At 40.1% G+C, this 17,546-nt stretch overlaps 1 protein-coding gene across 1 annotated transcript; it reads left to right on the top strand.

Annotated features, from left to right (window-relative positions):
• The first annotated feature begins 15,781 nt into the window (after positions 1-15,781).
• Positions 15,782-16,756, top strand: LOC143749502 (olfactory receptor 6N1-like). The gene has a single exon (XM_077241973.1). The coding sequence runs from the start codon at positions 15,782-15,784 to the stop codon at positions 16,754-16,756; it is 975 nt and encodes a 324-aa protein (XP_077098088.1).
• Positions 16,757-17,546: the final 790 nt, after the last annotated feature.

Here is a 17,546-nt window from a genome sequence, read left to right as displayed (position 1 = left end):
TTCTGATTGTAATGATGTTGCCATTGTTGTTTTGATAATGTGTTTTATGACTGTTGCTTGTGTTAGATAAGCCAAAGCATAGTAATGCTGATGTTGAATTGTTTGTTTTCGAATAAAGTAAATTAAAATCTGTGAAAATTGTTGGAGCTCTGAATATTTTTTGAATGACAGTATTGGCAGACAGTTTAAATTAAATGTTAAATAGCAAGATTTTCTATGCATTTACAAAGATTTGTTAAACAAAACTGTTTATAGATACATTATATATCCCATCTTTGTGTGCGAAGCATGAATAATACTATGTATGTATGTGAAGCATTAATAATAACAGTAATCGTAATAAACAAAATAATTCTGTTTTCCCTTACACTCCGAACATTTTAATTACTAATTCTATTAAACATTTGTGCACTGGGATCTAAACCACTTATCTGCTCAGTTATTAATGGATGATTATGTGGACCCTTGTGTAAGGAAAAAAACATTGTAGATATGTCCCAATATTGGGCAAGCTTACTAGCTAACTATAAATGTAGCTAGCTATAAGATACAACTAAATCTTCAGAACTACAACCTACTTGGAAAAAGCAGCTTGCTATTTGGATACTATAGGCCTATAGTTCCGTTATTGGAACTAGCCACCAGGGTGGTCCCCCGAGGACTAAATGTTTCACCAATAGGAACTCTGAAGTGATGGAAGCCGGCCGACAACATTTAAGTGCATTTAAGTGCAGCCTTTTCAACATAAAACAACTCCATAGCTAAAGATTGAAAAGACATCGGTCCATCTATCTCTGTTTTCCATGTTTCTGGAGTTAGTTCATGAAGCATGTAAACTGTGTTTACACGTCTTTAAAAATGGTGGGTGCAGTTGTTTCGTATGGCATGAGTTATGCCAATCAGCATACACTTACGCCACTGGTAGTTCCTATTGTGCTGTGTTAGACTTTATTCTGAAGTAGGAGCTAGTTTAGTCCCGCCAAAATGTGCTCCCATAACTAAAATCATTCTAAGTTCCTGTGGTGTGAACAAAAAAAGTGGGTACTTCTGAGAAAGAAGGTCCTTCCACAGGGGGATTTGCCCGGCTCAGAGAAGAGAGGGCCTTGGTCAGGGAGTACCACAGAGGATAATAGGAGGATTCTTGAGAGGCGAACAGGTCTACCTGTGACTCAAAATCAGCTGGACCGTCTGGGGGTGAAGTCTTAACTCTCCTTTGAGCACAGCCTGTAATGAGAGTGAATCTGCTGCATGATTGAGGTTGCTTCCAGGAACCCGAAGCTGCATGCCTGTTGCATACATTGCCCCAGTCTGTCTTGGAAGAATCTAATGTAACAACAATGCATCTGAACACCTGCTCAAGGATGTCATATGCCCCAGGAGCCTCTGAAAGTATTTGAGAGGGACTGATGTCTAGTACTTGAACATATTCAAGCAGTTCAGCACTGAATGAGTGATGTGAATTCTGAAAGATGTGCTTATATTATATTATGAATATGTGGCTAATATTAGCCATTCGTTGAGGTATTTGAGGATGCGAATACCCATTTCCCTCAAGAGGGCAAGGCAGCCTCTGCGGGAAAGACGCTAGGAGACAGGGACAACCCGAAAGGGAAGACCTTGAGCTTATATGCCTGCCCTTCTATGGCGAACCATATAAATGGTCTGTGCCAAGAAAGGATTATGACATGAAAGTACATGTCCTTCATGTCTATCGCCATAAGCCAATCCTGATACCTGACACATGTTATTATGTGTTTCTGGCTGAGCATCCAGAACGGGAGCATGTGAAGGGTCCAATTCAGTTCTCGTAAGTCAAGGATTTGTCTGAGTCCCCTACCCTTCCCTTCTTGGGTATGATGAAGTAAGGGCTGTAAAACTCCTTCATTTCGGCTAGTGGGACATGCTCTATCGCTTCCTTTGCAAAAAAGACAGTGATTTCTGCCCAATGACAGCAGCATTCTCACCTTGTACAGAGGTAAATAGAATTCTTCACTGGTTCCTGCAGTGTTATGGAACAAGTGGCTCCTCTCCTTCACTGGGTCCCCATTTCAGGTCCACTTCGAAGCTTTACATGGGTTCTTAGTAGCCTGTGGATGAGCTGGCGGTGCCACCTTCCTGTGAAAGGTTCGTTGGTAGACATGCAGGATAGCCATGGCATGCAGAGCGGAAGCTGCTTGTCCAGAGGCATTGTAAGCTCTTGCCATGACGGACGAAGAAAACTTCGGTAGAGCGTGGCGGTGCGTCGCTCTCAGATCATAGAGCTGTGAGTGTTTGAAACAGGGTGGAGGAGTACACTCCAACCCAATGACCCACCCAGGGCAAGCATGGCTACCATCTCTGTGTCAGCCTCAGACTGGACCACCGCGTCCGGGGGTGAGATCCTAACCGAGTGTTCAACATCAGACAGCTTCAGCCCACCATGCTGATACTGCAATTGACAGCACATCCTCATTTCAATCCCCGAAAGAGAAATTAAGCCCACCCTGAGGCGAGCTCTCAAACCCATCTGGAAACTCTACCGGAAGACACATGCAAGTGGAAGAACGAGAGGTCCGTGGGAATTCACCCAGCAGAAACTCTCACATTTCAACTCAGTGCTCGCCCTCAGCACACGTCGCCAAGCCCTCATACCCGGAACTAGAAAGGGAACTAAATACATTTTGTTAGTAAATTTTTAAGTTTACTTACTATAAAGAAAGACAACATAAGCACAAAAAGACCCCCTGTGGTAAAAATCAAGTTTTTTAATGTTGTTTATATGTCTATATGGTGTTTTTAATATGCTTTAAGGCAAACCATATCCAAATTCATAATTCAACACAATTGCTGAGTATTTTTCCTTAAAACTGCAGTGAACCAAAGAAAGATATACAATCACTGATGAACATATTCGGTTTTGATGAGATAAGAAAAGAAACCCTGATTAGAACCCAGAACCTCTGATACGCGTGGCGAAAGTTCTACCATTAGATATGTGGATCTATGCATTTATTCACGTGAAAATTCTCGGCACTAGCAATATATATGAGTAGATCTCATTAAATGACATATTAAACTCAATGTACTTTTGAAACCAAAAGTGTTTATTTTATATTTATATATAATATTTATATATTTATTTAAATTATATATATAATTTATAGTTTTTTCCAAAAAAAAATTATTGTACACATATTGTACATATTTCTGATTTAGCATTGTATAGAAACCTCCTCCATGATGCGACTTACATGGAGTGCTGAGTTAGGCTAATAATAATCATAATAATTTGTTACATTTATTTAACGCTTTTCTCTGCTCTCAAAGCACTTTACAAGGAAGGGGGAGGAATCTCTTCAACCACCACCAAAGTGCAGCATCAACCTGGATATTGCAGCAGAACGCTCATCACACACCAGCTTATTGGTGGAGAGGAGACAGTGTGATGAAGCCAATCAGTATACTGTATATATGGGGATATTTGGGAGGCCATGATGATGGATAGAAGCCAATAGACAAATTTGACCAGGGTGCCAGGGTTAAACCCCTAATGTTTTTTCGAAGGAAATCCTAAGATTTTGAATGACTACAGAGAGTCAGGACCTCGATTTACTGTATCATCTGATGGATGGCAGCTTGGAATAGCCATATCTGTATGGCTGCATTTAAAATGCAAGGCTTACTGCACAGATCCAAACTTTTGACCATACACAATTTTTTGTCCCTCCTTTTTACATTGACTGAAGACTAGGGATGGGTACCGAAACCCGGTATTAAACGGGCCCTGGGGCTGAATTTTGAAAGACCGCTGTATCGATAAGCTCGGAGGTTATCGGCTCTGTTGTCGGTACTGGAGAAATTAAGAAAGTACACATAGGCTTACTATTTATTATTGCTATAAAGACGTAATCTTGAACATGTTTATCTCGCCAGCCATTTTTATAATAATATTAAACCATTTGTCTATGATGCAATTTTGCTATTCGCAGTCCAGAAGAGAGAGAGAGAGCGAGCGATCTATCACGCGGAGCCACAGCGCGCACAACACACAGCCCTGCTTGATGAGTGACAATGAGGACAGAACTAAACATTCAAACGTGGTTACACTTTAGATCTGGGATATTATTCTTATTTTATTTTAGATTTCGTCTTTCAAAGAGATTAAACCATTACAAACTAGACGCATTATGTGTAGCGCAACTTCCTTCCCTTCACAGCGATGTGCTGTAATTTCTTCCTAAAAACCCAAACGTACCGTCAGAATCAGCACGATCGGTGATTGTTGTAAAATGCAGTCTCTACTGTTGCTAAATTGCGGATGCGTTTATTCATTGAAAGAGCTATTTAAAGCACAAAAATCTGCACAAGAGACGCTGTTCACAAGGCGACGCGTGCTCCGAAATGGACTGCAACGAGACAAGAAAAGTTCACTTAACTTTGGGCTTCATGCGCGCATCTAAACTATCAAATATATATAAAATATAAAAATGACCAGTTCTGATTCACTGAAACACAGTTTATTCACTTAAACAGAGTTTATGTCTTAAATTAACGTAAATAGTTGGGAGGAAATGATGGTGCATCAGGCCCCGTTTACACGAAGGGAAAACGCAGATATTTCCCTGCGGTTTGGCCTCTCGTTTACACGAAGACCCCATTTTTATCAAAGAAAACGATTGTTTCTAAAAACTCCGGCCAAAGTGGAATTTTTGAAAACGCCGGTTATGTGTTGCCGTGTCAACTGGGAGAAACAGGGTTTTATGTTCTCAAACGTCACATTATGCGCCAGAAAATGATTAACGTCATGCGAGCGCCCAGTTTGGCATAGTTCTGATGGTGCTCGACAGCGTATTTATGCGGGTTGATGTAAATGACAACTTTTTTGAAAACGATGTTGTGTGCACGATATTATTATTGAAAACGAAGGGGGGGCGGTGGAATATTCGTTTCTCTAAATACCCGGCTGTGTGTAAACGTGGCCTCAGTCACCTATTAGATCTGCACTCGGTCTTAAAGGGGCAGCAGTCTAATAAACCTGCTGACGATTTAACCATTAATGCTTATCAAACAACAAAAGGCAGAGAAAATCACTCACAGCTCTTGAATGAATAACTTAAACTTTAATAAGCATTAATCTATCTATGTGTAACCGGGTTGAAATGGAAGAAATACACACCGGAAGCAAACTATGCTTTTTTTTTTAAATCGGGGTTTTATTCTGACTGCTATTTAAAATTAATGACAGCGGTCAATGGGAGCACAATTAAACAGATAAAAGTATAATTAAGTCAAAAGTTTGCCTTGTTCGAAGAGATTTCACAATTTAGATTTTCACAATCAGATTTCACTATTTAAACTAAAATGAAAATTTGGGAAACAGTTTACAGTAAATTTGAAGATGACATATAATCAATGTCACAAAAAAAACTCAGGTTTAACCAGTGGGTCAATGCACAAATCCACAGAATAGGCTACTTAACGTTAATTCAAACTGAAATACGGCGTAACGCACTGCGACAGGTCAGATTTAAATCTATTTCCCCAAACCAAAAAGGTGTCAGAACTAATTGAAATACAATTACACAAACTGGAATACGGCAGTGGCTGAGGTACAAGAGAAATGAAAGCACATTAACAAAACCACAACCCATGTTTCAAATATAAATCATGCAGTACCAGAAATATGCATTAAGCATACAGTTATACTGTATAATCACAGAATATAGCTTAAACTCATTAACAGATTTATCAAATAAACATGGCATCAGTATTTTACCCCATAAATCATGAGAAGTACATACCCAATCCTTCACCAATCACCACGAGGTTCACTTGTCACACATTCCGCACATCCAAATACAGCTACAAGAAATGTACACATCAAATGTTCTTTTAAACCCCGCTTTACTACATATTTGTGTATATTAAAGATATTGGGAGTAATATTTACCCAGAAAGACGATAATTTAAACCCGTAAATCAGATCGATGCACACACAACAACATGGAGCTCTTCTGTACTCTGAAAAAGGGCTTCTCTGGTCGCGCACCCGCATCCAAAACTAGTGAATAATATCGCGAGAAGAGAGAGATTTCTTAAAGGGGCCACAAACATTTTTAACACAAAATAGAACCAATGTATCTTTATACTACTTGGCCACATTCTCCCCTGCTAAGAAGTCATTTTCCTCAATGATATCTATATATATTTTTAACTTCTTTCACAGCTTCTCTGAAGAACACACTACCAAGGCTTGTCAAAACTTGTGAAAAAACTTCAGGACTGAGTGAGACAGAATTACAGGCGGATCTTGGCTCATTAAATGGGTTTGAATGCACACCCGCATTGGGCCGGGTTGTTCTTCTGGGTGCGGGAACAGGCCTCTTAAACACAGGTTTGTTTATGGTAGGGACAGGGTCCTGTTCTTGCTCCACCAACTGCTCAAATTCAGCTGGCTGTTCCACACAATCCAGAACGTTAACAGGCCCAACATCTAAGGCTTCTTCAGACCCAGAGACTCCAATACCCCCATACCTTGTCGCTTCGAGATGAGGTAATTTAACCTCTTCCAACACCACATAATCTGTGTCAGCATTTCCAATTTCCACCTGCTCAAACAGATTCTGAGACGGTGATGACGACAAACTACTCTCTGTTACCACTGGTTCCACAACAGAATTCACACAAGGGCGCAAGTCGACTCTGTGGACTCGCTTACATGGACCTCCCTCCAGAGGCTCAACGGTATATGTGGTGCCCAGTACATCGATGACCCGATACACTGTAGGAGCCCAAGCATCCTGTATTTTGTTTCTGCCAACAGGTCTGTGACGCAAATATACTGTCTGACCAACACCAACGGTAGGACAGTAGATGTTGTCGTTTAACGGAGCGAGTCTCTCCGCAGCCTTATGCTCTGCATATTCTCTCGCTTTCTCGTGAGCCTCTCTGAGTCGATTCTGGTGAATTCATAACCAATCCTGTGTCCTATCCACAGCTTGTTCCTGGGCAAGAAGAGCATCGATGGGAAGACGTGGTTCTACACCAAACAGCAAGAAATAGGGTGAGTACCCGGTTGTTGCATGTGGGATCACATTGTACGCATAGATTAACTCAGGGAGGTGTTCTGGCCATCGCCTTTTCTTCTCAGGAGGTAGTGTCCTTAGCAACTCATGGAGCGTCCTGTTAAATCGCTCGCACTGTGCATTACCTTGAGGACGGTAAGGAGTTGTGCGTGTTTTCCTCACTCCATACAGTCGACACAGTTCAGCTATCACCTCGCTTTCAAAGTTCCTTCCCTGATCTGAATGCAACCTCTCTGGTACTCCATATTTCATGAACCACTCTTTCAGTAAAATCTTGGCTGTGGTATCAGCCCGCTGGTCTCGGGTAGGGAATGCCTGTGTAAATTTGGTAAACACATCTGTTACGACCAACACATTCTCACGACCATCTGTGGCAGGTTCGAGCACTGTATAATCCACTGCCACCACTTCCAAAGGCCTTGAAGCTAAGAACGGTTTCATAGGAGGACGGATTCTCGGCTGCGGCATCTTGGTTAGAATACACCGTTGACACTTTTTGACCCACCTCTCCACATCTTCGTACATGCCAACCCAGAAGCACCTCTGCCTTAACAGGTTGAGTGTACCTTCAATACCCTGATGTCCCATCTTATCATGGACACTTTCAAGGACTTGATTTTTTAAACAGGCTGGCAGGAGCAGCTGCTGGCACTCACCAAGACGAAGATCCTCCACAACACGATAGAGCAAGCCATCTGACTCTCTAATATGTTTCCACTGCTTTAACAGTGACAATACAGGCTTAGGTAGGTGGTGTCGTTGCTGACTGGATGGCTTTCGCTTATGATCCCAAAACTCCCTGAAAGAGCAGATGATCGAATCATTTAGCTGGAAATCCTTTAACTGAGCTTTGGTATAGCCCGGAAGGGTAAATGTACTGTGATGAGAATCAGTCCCTTCCATTCTGGCTCCACACTCTAAAGCACGGATCTGACTCACTTTACAGCACTGATCACCAGCTGTCAACAATTCCACATCCAAGGGTGTAAACTTGTTGATCACATTACAACTGGCAACACAATCATCGTATTCAGCATCCTCAGAGCTAGTAGGCTCCCCTGCTAATGGCTGCCTAGAGAGGGCATCAGCAGCAGCATTATGCCGTCCGGGCCGGTACTTAACCTCAAAATCGAAAACAGCTAATTGAGCCACCCATCTTTGCTCGATAGCACCTAGTCTGGCTGTTTTCAGATAACATAATGGATTGTTATCAGTGACAATTACAAATTTTGAGCCTAACAAATACCCCCGGAATTTTTCGGACACAGCCCATTTGAGAGCTAGCAGTTCAAGCTTCATACTACTATAGTTCCGGTCATTCTTCTCGGCATTTCGTAGCCTTCTACTAGCATAGGCAATCACTCTCTTACAGTCACCTTGTTGCTGGTAGAGGACTTCCCCTAGTCCTTCACCACTAGCATCTGTCTCCACTATAAATGGAAGGGAAAAATCTGCAAAGCCCAATATTGGAGCAGATGTAAGCTTCTCTTTCAAAAAATCAAAGGCTGTCTGACACTCTGCTGACCACAATGAGCAAAACTCAGGCTTTCTCACAATTCTGTGCTGTTTCAGGCACAAGGCCACCAAATCATGAAGAGGGCCGGCAATTTTGGAAAAACCTTCAATGAACTTTCTGTAATAACTACAGAAGCTTAGGAATGATCTTAACTCCTTCATTGTACCAGGTGGTTTCCATTGTCTCACAGCTTCAATTTTTCCAGGGTCAGTACCAATGCCTTGAGCGGATATTTGATGACCCAAGAATTTGACGACTTCTTGGAGAAAATGGCATTTTTCAAGCTTAACCTTGAGCCCTGTTTCCTTCAGTCTACTGAAAACGATCCTCTAGTCTCTGGAGATGTTCATGGAAATTAGATGAATATACAAGGATATCGTCCAGATAGACTAAAAGGATTTGGAAGATCAAGTCTCCCATTGTGGATGTCATAAGACGCTGGAATGTGGATGGTCCATTACAGACCTCGAAAGGCATACGAGAGTATTCAAATATACCAAATGGGGTAGTGAATGCTGTCTTTGGCTGGTCTTCCTCACGCACAGCCACCTGATGACACCCGTTAGCCAAATCAATAGTTGAGAAGAACTTTGCACCTTGTAATGCATCAAAACTCTCGTCAATGCGGGGCAAAGGAAAGGCATCTCGTTTCGTTTTGGAGTTTAACTGTCTGTAGTCGACACACAGTCTGAGGCTACCATCCGTCTTCCTCACGAGTACTATGGGCGATGCATAAGCACTATTGCTGGGTTTGATAACCCCCTTCTTAAGAAGCTTGGTGATATGCTCCCTGACCTCACCATACTGGGTAGGTGGAATGCGCCGATAGGGCTGAGAAATCGGAACCTCATCTACCAGATGGATCTCGTGCTGCACTTTGTCAGAGAATCCTAGTTCTTCATCGTCCATCGCGAACACATCCACATACCTCAGTAGCAAAGATTTAAGCTCCACCTGTTGCTCAGCAGTACCACCTAACTGTAGCTTGCTAAGAAAATCTGTCAAGGTATTTGCCAATACCGGTCTCTCTTCTGCGTTTACAGTTATCTCTTCCACTCCATCTGAGATTCTCTGGAACTTCACTTCACAACCCTCAGTTGGACTTAAGGATTCAACCGGACAGAGAGTACCCAGCCGGGTATTGGGCTGTAACCATACATCCTCTGTGGAGAGATTTACAACTTGTACGGGAAACACTGGTTTTACAGTGGACACAAGGGAAGGTACCACGATGAAGCCCCCAAATAAAGGTGAATTTCCAGGCTCCAACAACAGTTTTGAACCCTCAGGTAATGAACTCTTTATTCCCCTGACCATTAGAGTTGCAATTGATAAAGCAGGTATGTGCACCGTCTCTTTACCAGCTACCCGTCCAAAAAAACGTTTCTCAAGTCGACTGGCACTTTGCATCTGCTGGAAAGCCTCTCTCCAGTCAGACTGCAACTCCCCTCCTAGGGTGGTATCGAACTCAGCATGAACTAACTGTATACATCTGCCTATGATATTCATGCCAATGAGAGCTGGCACAGCTGAAGAACTTTGTGCATCCCGGACTACTAGGAAACCACACTCTGGCAGGGTGATACCCATGGTTTCAACTGGTAGCTCAAGATAGCCAAGGTATGGGATGTCTAGACCATTGGCAGCAGTAATTTTGAGCCAACCGGAAGTGGAAAGCATATCACCTGCTTCACCTGCTAAGTGCTCTTTGAAGAAATTTTCTATAATGGTACTGACTTGGCTCCCTGTGTCAAGTAAACACAAAACACTCACTCCCTTGATTTTCAAGTCAACTACAGGACATCTAACCACAGCATGTTTGAGTAGACGATCACGATCCGAGTCCCTAGGATTTGAGCCAACAGATTGCCCTCGCATCGCCTGGCTCACAGCGACCGAGGGTGTGCATTTCCCTGCGGCATGGACGATGATGCATCATCATTGACTCTTTGTTTATTTCTTCTCACACAGTTTTTAGCTATGTGCCCCACCCCGTTACACTTAAAGCATATAGGCTGGCCGTCATCAGTAAACCTAGGCTGCATCTTAGACTTAGTACCATGCACAGATTCAGGCTTAGTGCAGTGTGAAGTCAGTTTCTGAACAGCTTGAGTCAACTCCCCAATGGCTTTGCCTTGTTCTGCCACTACTTTTAGAACTTCATCAAGTGTAACAGAGCTCGCTGTAGGCCTCACCATAGCCGCACACTGGGCTTCCGTAACTTCAGAGCTTACATTACGGTTATTGACTACTTTAGTAGCATGCAGTTTGGGATCTTCAAGAGACCACATTAAAGCTTCATCTCTTACTTCGATCAAAGTTGATTGTGGCTTGTCCCTCACTAACTTACGAAGTTCTCTTCGAAGTGCGGGATCTCTTACTCCCTCCATGAACTGGTCTCGTAAAGCAACATTTACATTTGCAACCGCATCAGGGGACTGCTTCAAAACAGAATTCAATGTCTGCGATGAGGCATGAGAATATGCACGAAGGTCTTCACCTTCCAACTGTTTGCGGGTATAGAAAGTCTGCAATACCTGGGCAAGACTACGTTTTTCTCTAAAGGCCTGACTGAGGTAGGCAAAGATGTCTCCTGTTCGCTGAAGTCGATCCCCCCCTCTTAACCTAACCTCTTCCAAAGCGGCACCTTTCAATAGGGAAAGAACAAAGTCAGTTTGGTCTTCTGGAGTCTGGTTTCTCACAAGCAACACTCTTTCCACTTCTTCAATGAATTCATCTACATTTCTACCATCTTTGCTAAGATCGCCACTGAAAGACTGAATGTGGCGCTCTCTTGGCACATATACGTAAGACCTAGTTGGCTCTCTACTTAAGTTGGCAATAGCTGCCATAGCTTCAGCATGCTTTCTGCTGAGCTCTTGGATTTGCTCCTGCACATCACCCATGTCATGACTTACACCCTGTTCGCTAGCAGAACCTTGTACTACTGGATGTTCATCATCAGACTGAGACATGGTGAATTAAATTAAAATGTTTTTTTTTCAGCAACAAAGTCCCACTAATGTCTTTTTTTTCAGTTCAAAGGATATGGGATCAAAAAGTCTGTATAGCTTCCTCTTCTTGTAGGAAACACAAAACAGTCTTCTTGTAGACAGCACGTCCTTGAGCTTTGACCGCAGATGGCGATGTCCCCTCCTCGTCCAACGATCCGGTCCCTTGGCCACAAACCCTTAGCCGACGTCGTCACACTGGACACCCACAGGACAGTTGACCGCCTCCACTCTGGGTCCCTGCAGCTCACGTACCCACCACTACCGTATTCCAGAAAAAAACGCACTAACGCCTAAGAGCTCCCGACTGTCAGATACCCCACTCCTGGTACCAAATTGTAACCGGGTTGAAATGGAAGAAATACACACCGGAAGCAAACTATGCTTTTTTTTTTTTAATCAGGGTTTTATTCTGACGGCTGTTTAAAATTAATGACAGCGGTCAATGGGAGCACAATTAAACAGATAAAAGTATAATTAAGTCAAAAGTTTGCCTTGTTCGAAGAGATTTCACAATTTAGATTTTCACAATAAGATTTCACTATTTAAACTAAAACAAAAATTTGGGAAACAGTTTACAGTAAATTTGAAGATGACATATAATCAATGTCACAAAAAAACTCAGGTTCAACCAGTGGGTCAATGCACAAATCCATAGAATAGGCTACTTAACGTTAATTCAAACTGAAATACGGCGTAACGCACTGCGACAGGTCAGATTTAAATCTATTTCCCCAAACCAAAAAGGTGTCAGATCTAATTGAAATACAATTACACAAACTGGAATACGGCAGTGGCTGAGGTACAAGAGAAATAAAAGCACATTAACAAAACCACAACCCACGTTTCACATATTAATCATGCAGTACCAGAAATATGCATTAAGCCATACAGTTATACTGTATAATCACAGAATATAGCTTAAACTCATTAACAGATTTATCAAATAAACATGGCATCAGTATTTTACCCCATAAATCATGAGAAGTACATACCCAATCCTTCACCAATCACCACGAGGTTCACTCGTCACACATTCCGCACATCCAAATACAGCTACAAGAAATGTACACATCAAATGTTCTTTTAAACCCCGCTTTACTACATATTTGTGTATATTAAAGATATTGGGAGTAATATTTACCCAGAAAGACGATAATTTAAACCCGTAAATCAGATTCGATGCACGCACAACAACATGGAGCTCTTCTGTACTCTGAAAAATGGCTTCTCTGGTCGCTCACCCGCATCCAAAACTAGTGAATAATATCGCGAGAAGAGAGAGATTTCTTAAAGGGGCCACAAACATTTTTAACACAAAATAGAACCAATATATCTTTATACTACTTGGCCACATATGATAAACTACGCAGTGTATTTTTCATTTGATTACTAAATTAGATTTCTTTTCAGACAGAAACACTTACCTGAATCGTAATTTTAGGAGACCTTCCTGAAATTAAAGCACTGTGTATCCACAACATTCCTACGCCCCATGACGCTTTGCGCGAATTATGGGTGTAACTTCCGTTAAGCTGTAAACAAGCAGTGAAAGACTTGCTCTATGGACGCAATAATATATATATTTTTAAACTGTGTACAATGACATTACATTATTCTACTCACCCATTGATCATTAAAAGTACATTTAAAAGTGTAAAAGCATCAACAAGGTTCTTTCAACAGACCATGAATAACCCCAAAAGTGTGAATCTTTCAACAGCAAAATCGGACGGTTAAATATCACTGTGGTAATCTGTATTATGTAACATACGTTGCCTTAATAAACTTATTATACAGATATATGACAGATAATACATTTTATTTACCTGTGAAAACAAACCTGGAAAGAGACGATTTGGGGAGAAAAAAAAAGAGATTCTTCATGCATTCCAGTGAATTATTAATGGGATATATCGAAAATTAAATCGTTGAGAACAGACCACAAATGTGCAGTAGCTACATATGTTGACCTTTTTCATACTATTACAGCAGATTGCAAAAGGAAAAAAGAAAATAATCACGAAAAGAATGCAGCGACTAAAAATACTTCTTACCGTAGATATTCTTGTTATAACATGTCACGTTAAAATACCAAGTGTAACGTTATTCTCATGTTATTCTTAAATAAAACATGAAAGAAAACTGATAGGCTGACTGATAGATTGAGTCAAACTGACGGATCAGCTTTATTTTGAAAGGCAACCTTATGATTTGAAATGATTCGTTTCAGTCTTTTTGAATGGAAGTTCCCCAAACCGGAAGTGCCGCCCATAATTCGAAACGCAGTAAACTCATCAGGAATAAGGTGGATATAATTTGTATCTTTGTTTAATTGTATTCTTTTTTTGACCATGTGTTTGTACTTGTTTTTGCTTTTCGTATCCTATCTCATGTATATAAAACAAAAAAAGCCTGAACACTGCTGCATAACAAATAGATACTTTATTCGTTTTGTTAAAGCATTGCTTTTTCTTTTGCTATAGATATTTTACATTTCAAAACATAAAGTAAATGTTAATTATTACCCGAATGTTAAAAAAAACACACCAAAAAGAACCGATAAGAATACCGTTAAAGTACCGGATTGATAAGCAGTATCGCTAAGAGTAGTAATACCGTTAAAACCTTAATGATACCCATCCATACTGAAGACACAACTCTCTGATATCAGTGTTTACATTAAACTCCACCTAAACTAAAGATTCTATTGATATTTGCTTTTATTATGAGTCCAACGATTGATAAGAAGTGGGTACAAATTTCTCACTTCTACAAAAGAAGCTTTTTTGCGTGAACGCTTAGAAGCACCTGCTGCCTGCTTCATAAAGACCTCTCTTTAAGGAAAACTATATCTGTGCACAAGCGTGTCACCCTCGGTATTAGATACCTGGGCGTTGGAGCTAATGTGTATCTGATTTATAAACCACAATTGCAGGTGGCTTAGATCAGATGCGAAAAAAATCCAATCTTGTGTGGGGTGTAACAATATCTGATATGTCTCAAATATGGAAAAAATGTATATATATATTTTTGAGCTAGTGTAAGCACGGCCAAAAAGAACACCATTTTATGCTTTATACATTGATAATCGACCTTAAACACCATCATATTGAACCATTGAAAAATTGGTCCCTTAAGTATTTGGACACAGGTTTGACGTCTGTGGTGGCAAATATTATTGGCATTAGCGAGTCTTGTAGTTGATTGCTACATCCATGATTTTGGATATATTGATTCATCAACAGATATCATGCTGAATTAAATGTTTGTTATGATGTGAAATTAGGTCATTGTATTTAATCAGTGTGATGGCTATGAACATTTGATCTCATTCAATAATAATGAAATCAACCTAGGCTAAGGTTGGTTTGTGTAAAACTATCTTTGGAAAAAAGATATGTGAGGTGTAATTTAATTGTTTAGTTGGTCTCACGTCCCGTTGAATAACATGGGGAGGCGGGGTTTATGAGCTATACTAGGACCGGTCACCGGGGGGCGATCGAGACGTTTTGGCTTCACTTTTCAGGGCTTGTGCGGCACGCTTGGTATATACTATATCAGGGTCTATGATAAGCATAGAAAACAAATACAAAAACTGCTAAATAAATATTTTTAAAAATGTATATATTACAAAACATGTCAATCTTAGATTTATGTTGAACAATGGCTTGTGTATTATCAGCCTTAAACTGTTATGGACTATTGTGTTTTGAACAAACTCTCATGTTTAATCACAGCTGCTAAGATACCATGACGTATCTGTCACACCATAAAAATATAAAAGGCAGGACATCAGTCTGTACTGGATGAGAAGAACATCTCAGAATCTCCTGCATGCTATTTTAATATTGACTAATTAGAAATTCAAATGTTTTAAATATCTAAAGAACAATGCCTAAAGAAGAATAAGACAAGAAAATTGTTTACATGTTATTCATATTTACTCTTTAACATGACTGAAACTCTTTTTGTATTTCTTTTAAAATTGTACTTCAACTTTTCCAGTTTTCATCATCTTGATATTACAGACACTGTCTGCATCTTTTCCTTCGGAGCAGCTTTTTTCCTGTGCATATATGAGTACATCAAGACTTTTATTTATTTTGTCTTTGTCTTGTATTATTAAATACACTTGTGATAGTGTATTTTAATGTGCTTGAGTCTATTTCTTTATCAGTGGATGGAAAATGGCAAATTACACTGTGAATAATGTAGACAACTTTATAATCACTGGATTTGATCACCTGCAGAACCAAAAGCTCCTTGGATTCCTCATCTTAATAACCTACATGCTCACATTGCTTGCGAACGGGATCAATCTGTGTATCATCTTGACTGACAGACATTTACACAAACCAATGTACATATTAATCTGTAATCTAGCTGTTGTTGACATAATGTACTCCTCTACCTGCAGCACAACCATGATCTCAGTGCTGCTGGCTGAGATTAAAACTGTGTCATACTACTCTTGTATCTCAAGGACATACTTCTATCATCTTGGTGATTTCACAGAGTGCATGGCTCTGACATTAATGGCAATTGACCGACTTATTGCGATTAGGCTACCATTAAGGTATCACAGCATTGTAACAAACTCTCGAATCCTTCTGCTTATTTTTGTGATCTGGATCTCTGGTTTTTCTGTAATAGGCTTTGTGATATCAGTCGTAGACAGTGTCCCATACTGTCAGCCTGTTATCAGATATGTCTTCTGTGATTATCCTTCCATGATTAGAGCTGCTTGTGTCAATCCTGAACCATATTTTTTCTTGCCTGCAATGTTAAGTCTGTGGCCAATGTGTGGACAATTTCCCTTTATAATGTGCACTTATGTGGTGTTGGCATATAGTGTGACCAAACTCTCCAACAACTCAAGCAGAAAGCAAATGATCAACACTTGTTTGAGTCACCTCATTGTTCTGCTCAGTTTTTATGCACCAAAGCTAGTCTCTGGATTACTAACTCGAATAGGAGTTGTGCTTACTTTAACAGAGAGAAATGCAATATTAATTATTTCCTCATTAATTCCCCCTCTAATAAATCCCACTGTTTATTGCACCAGGACTAAAGAGATCAGGAAACGATTAGCAGATATATTTTTGCACAAAAAAATTCTACCAAATCATTTAAAGTCAACATCAATAGCTTTATCATCTTGATTCTGATCGTAATGATGTTGCTATTTGTTGTTTTGATAATCTGTTTTGTGATGCTGTTGCTTGTGTTAGATAAGCCAAAGCATAGTAATGCTGATGTTGAATTTTTGTTTTCAAATAAAATAAATGAAAATCTGGGAAAAATGTTGGAGCTCTGAATATTTTTTGAATGACAGTATTGGCAGACAGTTTAAATTAAATGTTAAATTGCAAGATCTTCTATGCGTTGACAAAGAGTTGTTAAACAAAACTGTTTATAGATGCATTATATATCCCAACTTTGTATGTGAAGCATGAATAATACTATGTACTGTATGAGAAGCATTACATTAAACATTACATAAACATTAAACAAATGTTTAATAGAATTAGTAATTAAAATGTTTGGACTAAGGGGCAACAGAATTATTTTGTTTATCACGATTACTGTTATTTAACAGTAATCGTGATAAACAAAATAATTCTGTTGCCCCTAAGTCCAAACATTTTAATTACTAATTCTATTAAACATTTGTGCACTGGGATCTAAACCACTTATCTGCTCCGTTATTAATGGATGATTATGTGGACCCTTGTGTATGGAAAAAAACATTGTAGATATGTCCCAATATTGGGCAAGCTTACTAGCTAACTAACAACTAAATCTTCAGAACTACAAAGTACTAAGAAAAAGCAGCTTGCTATTTGGATACTATAGGCCTATAGTTCCGTTATTGGAACTAGCCACCAGGGTGGTCCCTCGAGAACTAAATGTTTCACCAATAGGAACTCTGAAGTGATGGAAGCCGGCCGA

This window comes from Siphateles boraxobius, unplaced genomic scaffold (assembly GCF_051911475.1).
Source record: "Siphateles boraxobius isolate OS27281-9 unplaced genomic scaffold, OSU_SipBor_1 25, whole genome shotgun sequence".
Taxonomy (NCBI): Eukaryota; Metazoa; Chordata; class Actinopteri; order Cypriniformes; family Leuciscidae; genus Siphateles; species Siphateles boraxobius.
Note: the sequence above shows the minus strand (reverse complement) of the source record. Positions and strands in the feature narration are given on the sequence as shown.